This window comes from Electrona antarctica (genome assembly GCF_951216825.1).
Source record: "Electrona antarctica genome assembly, chromosome: 8".
Taxonomy (NCBI): Eukaryota; Metazoa; Chordata; class Actinopteri; order Myctophiformes; family Myctophidae; genus Electrona; species Electrona antarctica.
Window position 1 is genome coordinate 7,082,908 of NC_136789.1, and position 8,677 is coordinate 7,091,584.

At 39.6% G+C, this 8,677-nt stretch overlaps 1 protein-coding gene across 5 annotated transcripts in view; it reads left to right on the forward strand.

Moving 5' to 3' along the window:
• gdpd5a (glycerophosphodiester phosphodiesterase domain containing 5a) overlaps window positions 1-6,512 on the forward strand; it is a 30,547-nt gene extending 24,035 nt beyond the window's left edge. For 2 of the 5 annotated variants that reach the window (XM_079507219.1, XM_079507218.1), the window contains exons 9-16: window positions 418-500; window positions 974-1,124; window positions 1,354-1,584; window positions 2,152-2,297; window positions 2,566-2,713; window positions 3,115-3,197; window positions 4,661-4,773; window positions 4,873-6,512. In XM_079507219.1, the coding sequence (XP_079363345.1) occupies window positions 418-500; window positions 974-1,124; window positions 1,354-1,584; window positions 2,152-2,297; window positions 2,566-2,713; window positions 3,115-3,197; window positions 4,661-4,773; window positions 4,873-4,964 (1,047 nt within the window). In that variant the 3' untranslated portion in view covers window positions 4,965-6,512. Of the gene's footprint in view, window positions 1-417; window positions 501-973; window positions 1,125-1,353; window positions 1,585-2,151; window positions 2,298-2,565; window positions 2,714-3,114; window positions 3,198-4,660; window positions 4,795-4,872 lie in introns of all 5 variants that reach the window. The other 3 variants (XM_079507221.1, XM_079507220.1, XM_079507222.1) reach the window with 3 other exon arrangements.
• Window positions 6,513-8,677: the final 2,165 nt, after the last annotated feature.

The following is an 8,677-nucleotide window of genomic DNA, read 5'->3' on the forward strand; positions in this document are numbered from 1 at the left end:
GTAGACAAACAAACACTCTCTCTGTCTCTCTCTCTCCCCCCGCTCTCCCCCTCTCTCTGTCTGACACTCTCTCTCTCTCTCTCTCTCTCTCTCTCTCTCTTCTTTTTATATGAATATGATTATATATGTAGACCAAAGGTTTGTGGTTTTAAAAGCTGACAGATTCAATACAAAATACTTTTCAGTACACCCACCATCTTTATGTATTTGTAGGATTAACATGTATGTTGGGTAGTACAGACCAGTGCATTTGTGATTAACCATCTACTACTATTTTTAATGCTCATTTCTATTGCTATCATTTCACCTTAACGGTGGTGTATGTGTTTTTTTCCCTTTTTAATAAGTATTAATGTAGCTCTAATATGTCTCACCTCACCTGTGACTTCCACTCTCGTCTCTGTATGTCTGCTGCAGCTGGCTCCAGAGAATACTGTCTTGTCTTTCAACAGAGCTCTACAGCAGGGGGCAAGCTCCCTCGAGGCAGATGTCGCTATCAGGTTATTAACTATACATATCAGGTTATTAACTATACATAAATAATATAATAATCTTGTAATATTTAACACTTAGTTGAGTTTGTACTCGAATGACTTCACATTATGTCTTGGTGTTCGGTCACAAAGAAAGTCATAATGTTCTTAACATTAAGTTGACTATCCAAACCACCTCACAAAATGCACATAGATAGAATAAAGTTGGATGGTCTTTGCTTTGATATAAGTACACAAACGTTTTCCATTTTCCATTGTTTCATGTTGTTTGTGTTTATGCATATGTTGGTTTTAAATGGACCCCAGAAAGAATAGCTGCTACTTCTAGTAGCTACTAATGGTGATCCAAATATACAAATAAGTAAACACATTATAGGTCAATTAATTCCTTCTTACATTATATTACTCGATAAAAGGAGAAAATACTTAACAACAAGTGAGATACCTAATGTTGTAATAAGTTTGTTCCCTTCTCCCAGTGTGGATGGGGTTCCCTTCTTGATGCGGGACCGTACCTTGAGGAGAACCACTGATGTCACAAAGGTCTTTCCAGCCAGGCAGTATGACGACGCTTCGCTCTTCAACTGGACTGAGATACGGTCTCTAAATGCGGGCCAGTGGTTTTTGAAGGTATTTGAACTTGCCTCACCTTTCCCCTATTACAAATAGTATGACAGCACTTCATCATTATCTAGTTGCTGAAGGGGCCCTTAGCCCTTTCATGTCTTCGTCTCCTTTTCCATGGCTCTGTCTGTGAGTCTGTCTTTTCTCCCATCCATCCACACACATACGCACACACGCACGCACACACACATACACACACTCCTGTCTCACAGTCCATTTCCCTTCCTGCCTTCAGAGTGACCCCTACTGGACAGTCCGTTCCCTGACACAGAGGGATCGAAACAAAATAGGGAACCAAACGGTATGCAGTCTGGTGGAGATGCTGCGTGTGGCATCCAGGGCCAACCGCTCGGCTCTTCTCACCATCCGCAGTCCCCCCCCTGAGCACCCGCGCCAGCGCAACTGGTTCATGGACACACTGTGGGCCGTCCAGAGGGCAGGCATCTCCCCGAAGAGGGTGAGAACTGTAGGTCTCTCCAATGATGCATTCACATCCTTTAATTCAGTGGTTCTCAAATTGGGTCCTTGATGGGGTTCCAGGGAGTCGCCCCAGCTACTTTAGCTAATTTAGTTCAAATCAGTTTAATTTCTTTAATCGGTTATTTGAAAATAGCCGATCTACAAGCTCACCATTGAAAACATTTTCTGAATAATTTGAACATTTTGGATCATGGGGGTCCCTGGCAAAAACATGTTTTCAGATGGGGGTCAATTTGGGGGTCCTTGACAAGAACCTATTTGAAACCACTGCTTTAATTGACCACATTCTCACTGCATTTTGCTTTTACTTGAATCTCGGTATGTGGAACGAGGGTCCCCCTCCCAACCTCCTGAGTTTAAAGTAAGAGCAAAATTAATATGGCCAATAAATATATATATATATATATATATATATATATATATATATATATATATATATATATATATTTTTTTTTAAAACATTTCCATTGCTTTATAATTTGTTCAGTTTTATGGTTCAATTACTAAAAAAAACATGCCCTTTTAAAGAGTAACAGTGCATATTATCTCCTAGACAACTTGGAATCCTGACACGGATAGGGGGAGAGTCCGTGGGCTGCAGCAGACCAGCAATGACAAGCTGTCAATGGAGGAGATAAAACAGAGGGGCATCACTAGCCTCACCCTTCACTACAGCAAAACCAGCCACAAAGACATAGAGTAAGCACCAACACCAGCTGTTAGGTGTCATTGTCGTCTTCTACTTCAATGTGAAAAAGGAAGAAGGGGAAAAAATGATGTATGATGTAAGCGGGTGCTTGTGTGTTGTAGCTTTATCATAGTAAGAATGCATGGGTTCGGGTTGATCACTGTTTTTGAAGCTACACATGGGTACAGAGTTGGTTAGGTGCACAAACTACAATGCTATTATTATACATGCTGATGGGACAGTCATGATGTTACACTGCATTTATTTTTCTTCCCTCAGGGCGTATCTGGCCAATAATGTGAGCGTGACTGTGTACCCAGTGAATGAACCCTGGCTCTACTCCATTCTGTGGTGCAGTGGGGTGCCTTCCGTCTCCTCCGATGCCCCTCAAGTCCTCCGAAAGGTGCCTTACCCCATCTGGCTCATGGTAAACAGTGCCTCCCTCTTTCTTTTCCTCTGACACTGCCGTAATAAAGACAAGGGCACACAGAAAGACAGCGTACAGTACAGCAGGAGAGAGGACAGAGAGTGACGAGGGCACAGCGAGACTCGAGGGCAAGGGCACAGAAAGATGTGAGGCAGCCCAGCGGCAGGCTGGAGCGCAGCGTGGTGCTGAAGGAGTGCAACGGGACACTGGAACACAGTCACACACAATTCACAGCATGGGACAAGGACACACAACTCGGGCTAGAAAGCAGCTGTCCCACATCCTCATTCATAGTCTGTAGTGCCTTGTGCTGGGCTCACGAGTACAGGATGTGGGAATAGTGTCCTCTAGTGGTGTGCATGGTAATACTCAACCTTTCTCTTTCCCTCTCTATGTTGCAGAGCCAGCAAGCATACAAGTATATCTGGATTGCATCAGACCTCGTCTCCATCGCCATAGTCCTAGTAATATCCGCTTTTAAAAAGTAAGTCGTAGTTTTGTTGGGACAGTGAGTGTTGATGTTTGCAGACATAAATATGCACATTGCACAATGCACATATATGGCGTATATCCAATTAATAGCACAGTTTTGTTTTGTCTAGTTGTTCTACAAGCTATGTAACTGTTTGTGTGAGACTAGATTCACAATTGATTCATAATTAAATGAGAAATCAATTTATACAGTACCATTTTCACCTGTAAAAACAGGAACAGAACTCACCCTGAGGTACAAACTAAAACCTGTAAAACGACGAGTGAACCTCATATTCATGTTCTCTCAATTTAGTGATGGTAAGAAAACACCATTTCATTTTAGGTAGGCTATAATGCGCATAAGCCACATACAGTATGCGACAACTGCAGCTCTGGTCTTGTTATAGAAAAGAGAGAGCTTCTTCTTTGCCGCCCACCATATTGGAGATTCAGTCACAGGCTTGTTCAAGGGGCTGACTCATTCCAAATTGTATAACGTTTAGGATGATTGCACAGAAATGTGGTTCTTAAAATAAATTATTTGGTCTAGATGAATGTGATTAATTAAATAATAAGTTAGACATAGCTTTTCACACATTGTGTCTAGTGTCTACTCCATCGTAGTGGATGCTATTTTTATAGGTATTCTCCAAATTTGCAATGCCATAAGTTGGATTTGCTGAAAGCCTGACCTTGCAGCACAATGTGTTTTATAGGTATTTTTGGCCGTACCACATAATACCAAAGACGTATGGAGTCTGCTGTCTCTCTATATTGACTGTCATGCTTTGCGGTTTCTCTCTCACTACCCCACATTTCTCTTTCTTGACCTTACTGCCTTTTGTCCTCTCGTTTCTAATTTTCTTTCTATTTTTTTGTTGCTCCATCGTACGCTCTCACTCTCATCCTCTCTCTCGCTGTCTCTCTCTCTCTCTTTCTCTCACGCCCTTCTCCCCTTTCATCCTACTTTGTCCTCTGCTCTGCCTGATCTGCATGCAACCTCTTTCTGCTGCCCCTGGCATCTGTCAGCTATCATATGATCAGGTAACTGGTGGGACTGGCCTTGGCCTTGGTTTGCTGCCTCCTTGTTCGTCCTCCTTGTGCTCATTCTGCCCGAACGCCCCAGTGTCAACGTGCACAGTTCCCTCATATGTTTTATTTTGGTGACCATTCTTTTTGGCACTGGGTCACCGTCACACTGTGTTGTGTATTCCAGCCATGGTAGTTTTCAGAATCTGGCGATCTTTGTGTTTGTTTGTTTGTACACATAGTACACTCGTAAAAATAGTACACTCTTAGGATACAAATAGTGTACAAATAGAACACTCTTACTCCTAAGAGTGTACATATAGAATTAAATGAAAACTGAGAGTGTGTGTGTGTGTGTGTGTGTGTGTGTGTGTGTGTGTGTGTGTGCGTGTGTGTGTGTGTGTGTGTGTGTGTGTGCGCGTGTGCGTGCGTGCGTGCTGACAGGTGGAAAATGAGCAACATGCAGAGCTACAACCCGGAGCAGATCATGCTGAGCACGGTGGTGCGCAGGTCCAGCCGCGATATCAATATTATGAAGGAAAAGCTCATATTCTCAGGTGTGAACGAAGAGACGTTTTGTGGAATACCATTGTTTTCTATTAAATAAACGTTTTGAGTGTTAATGAATTGTCCTTTTCTATTTGCCTTCGTCACAGAAATTGACAACGGGCAGTGTCAAGAGTGTGAAGAGCTGTCTCTCTATCCAGGGAATGGTTATGCTACTTACCACTGCAGCCTCAGCCACTGAATCTACAGTAGCACTAGTCTGGAAAATATATATAAACTAGTCCTTACCCGTTCTGAATATCTGAACAGCAAATGATGTTCGCCAGATGGGGCAGTAGAGAGTACTCTCTACTGCCCCATCTGGCGGAGTCAGGTTAATATAAGGAAGTGTAGGCTACAGACAGACAGAGTGACAGACATTTTTCGGTGCTTTGATAGATAGATAGATAGATAGATAGATAGATAGATAATATAAATGAAGGTACATCAAATCAAGTAAAGTCTATAGACCAGATGAAATCCTGAATGTTAATTTAACTCAGAAAGTGAACAAATCTGTCACATTTGTACACTTTGGATAACACTCAGGATTTTTCTGTGCAAGGTTTGGTTTTTGCCACATGCAAATTGTAGCTAATGCTAAACGGAATAGGAGTAATTGTGCGCATCCACAACATCATCCATCAAATCGGTCTACTTCTACAGATCTCTGTATGCGTGTATGTCTGTCCTTTGCATATCTCAAGAACCAAGACCAAGTCAGACCAGGCTAAATATTGCAAGAATACACTAACCCTTTAGCCTACTTTGCTATTGTTTTTTAAATGAGGACAAGTGTGCCCTACTGTGTGTGTGTGTGTGTGTGTGTGTGTGTGTGTACAGTATATACTGCTTATACGGTATAAGTTGTTTTACATATATTTCCCCTCTGAGAGGAATTTCATGATATGGACTTGTTTGATAAATATTATTTTATGGTTGCATTTATTCTCTTGAGAAATGCCATGAACTGTGTGAAAACAGATTTGTTGAGTAGTCTCCTATTGTCTTGAATTATGGTTTCATGGTTTTTATATTTGATAGTCATGATGACATTGTGTTCCACATTCCAGTCTTGTGTATTTCTGCCTCTTCTGCCTCTTCTCTGTTTATGCCACTTTTACTTAAGTACTGTACTTAAAAAATCTGTATCTGTACCTTATTTGAGTACCATTTGGATTTTTGGATACACTACATTTCAAAGGCAAATATTGTACTTTTGGACTCTACAACATTTCTAGGAAGGGAAAAAGTACATTTGAATTAATAGCTTCTAATTCAAATATAGTGAAAATAGCCAATCTACAAGCTCACATGAGGCTGTAGACGTGCTATTTTCCCTTGATATTTTTCAAAACTTTCTGAAAACGTATACATATTTTTGTATGTATAAATTTCTATACAGCAGTGGGTTGATATTAAAAAGAAAATGCACTTTGTAATTTATACTTTTGAAGCTCAGCCAATTTTAAACAACAACTTTGTTGCTACTAGCTAGCTGAGTAATATTTGAGCAGGAGTTTCTATAGCCTACTTTGGCTTAAGTATGTTGTCCACCATTGGGTTAGCTATACTACAACTTTCACGTGGCTGCCTTTTAGTACAGCACAAGAATCATGAGGATATTTAAAGGTGTGTCATTTAGTTAAATAATAAAGTACAATTTAGAAGTCCTATTTTAGTAGCCTACTGAGAAAGTTTGAAATAAAACTGGTATATCCTTTCGAATAGGTGTGGGCTTGTTTGTTATTTGTTCAATAAAAAGAAAAGCATAAACATAAAATTCTCAATCAAATTAAATTACTATTTCTATGCATTTGATGTACCTTGTCGACCTTGCTTTATGTAAATCGCTCTGGATTAAGAGTCCTAAATGCCTAAATTGATTTTTTTATTTGGCATGCAGTACAAATTACATTTACATTGGCTACCTTTTATTCCCTATTTTGTTGTGCTACAGTATGTGGGAAAACATTTGAATAAATTCTTGTTCAGGGTTTTTTCTTTATGATTTCTATACTACCTGCATATCAAGTCTCAGATTCTTCAAGTTCTTATAGCATGCTGCTCGTACCCGGGCAAGAATGAATAGGCATGTGTTTTGGTCAGAGAAAGGAAGTAGTCCGGGAGCGGAAGGCTGATTTTTGGCTAAACGTGCATGGTTTCGTCAGTAAAGGTTTTTTTTCTCAACTGATTCTTGTAGCTTGGGGTCACCTCTTAAGAATTCAAGAGGGTGCACAGTGATATCCCTTGGGCATTTTTCTCTATACACAGATTTAATGTTTGTCTTTGGTTCAATGTTTGTTTTGTAAACGCCATTGACAATGAAGAGAACATTTATCATAATTTGTCATAATGTGCCTCATTTCGTCATATTGTCTCTTTATTGTTAATGGTATTTAATGTTTGTGTTTCCACCATTTGTTTTATATCACCATTACATCACCTAATCAACATGAGTTAGACTTTAATATATTAGCGCCCCTCACTTCACACAGGTGTGATTTTTTGTTATTAACCCCTTAATGCCCTAAACACTAAAAATCCACCCAAAATAGAGTTGTATGGCATTTCATGCAAAATACTTGGTCTAAATGCATCAAATTAGCTTTCTACAGTGTTTATGAAAGTGGATATATGCACAACGTATTGCCGAAAATCCCCAAATTCCATAAACTATCTCTTTTGAGATTGTATGCACAATAATTATGTCAAATGTATCAAATTTGCTTTCTACAATCTGCATTAGTGAAACTATAGCATATGTCTTTTCAGGTGGTTGCACATTAACCCTTTCAGGCCATCTATCTTGAGCATCTTGCGCCAAACATTTCCCACAAAACTAGAATTATGAGATTTCATGCAATGATACTAAAAGGGGCATTCCACTCATTTTCAACATTTTACTATGTCATTAATATACCTTAGAGCTGTTGTGTGGAAATAACAAAAAAGTACCCCCATTCTGTGTTTCCTAGAACTGTAAGTATGAAGAATTTTTTTTTCAGATCTCCAGTTCTAGGAAACACAGAATGGGGGGACTTTTTAAGTTATTTCCACACAACAGCTCTAAGGTATATTAATGACATAGTAAAATGTTGAAAATGAGTGGAATGCCAATACCAATAAAATGTACTATTTAATAAAATAAAGATGTATTCATACATACAGTATGGTCATGTTCAATGTTTTGAATTGACAGAGTACTTTAACCCCATTAAATAATACAGGTCTATAGAACACAAATATTATTCCACAGAAATTAATAAAGCTGAATAATGTAGCATTTTGTAAATCGTTAAATTATTACAGCTATATGAATATGGTCACTTCATTGCTGTAGGCTACAGATTACAACCACAATTCATACATGTGTAACTCTTTTCCTGCTATGCATGCCTTGATGATTTTGTTATATACTGTATAGGCCTACAGTATAGGTTCACTATTAGCTGAAAGTGGGCTTTCTGGTGTCCTGTCAGATGTTTTTGCCAAGATGTTGAATGGGAAAGAAGTTCCTTCAGAATGTGCGTGCATGCCCTGCAGTTGATGGCTGAGCTAGTGCTACATAGTGATCGCAGATGGACCAGAGGCAGAGGACCTATAAGAGCCTTGAGTCATATTGCAATATAGCTGATGTCATACATCTAGTCTGAACATGAGATGACTGACTTCTCCATCTGATGTTATGGCTTCTACTCCCTGAAAAGCTATACCTCCACATGTTCAAAGGTATTTTTATGTGACACCACCCATTGCTGGAGCATGGTCGGTGGACCAACCAGTTCATATAACCTTCATGAGGTACGGCCACAGTGTAGGATGGATTATTTGAATAACCTTGAAGCCTCTTGCTTCAAGGTTATTCCTGAAGACCTTGGCCCTGAGTTGTCTTGCTCCAAGATTGAGATTGAA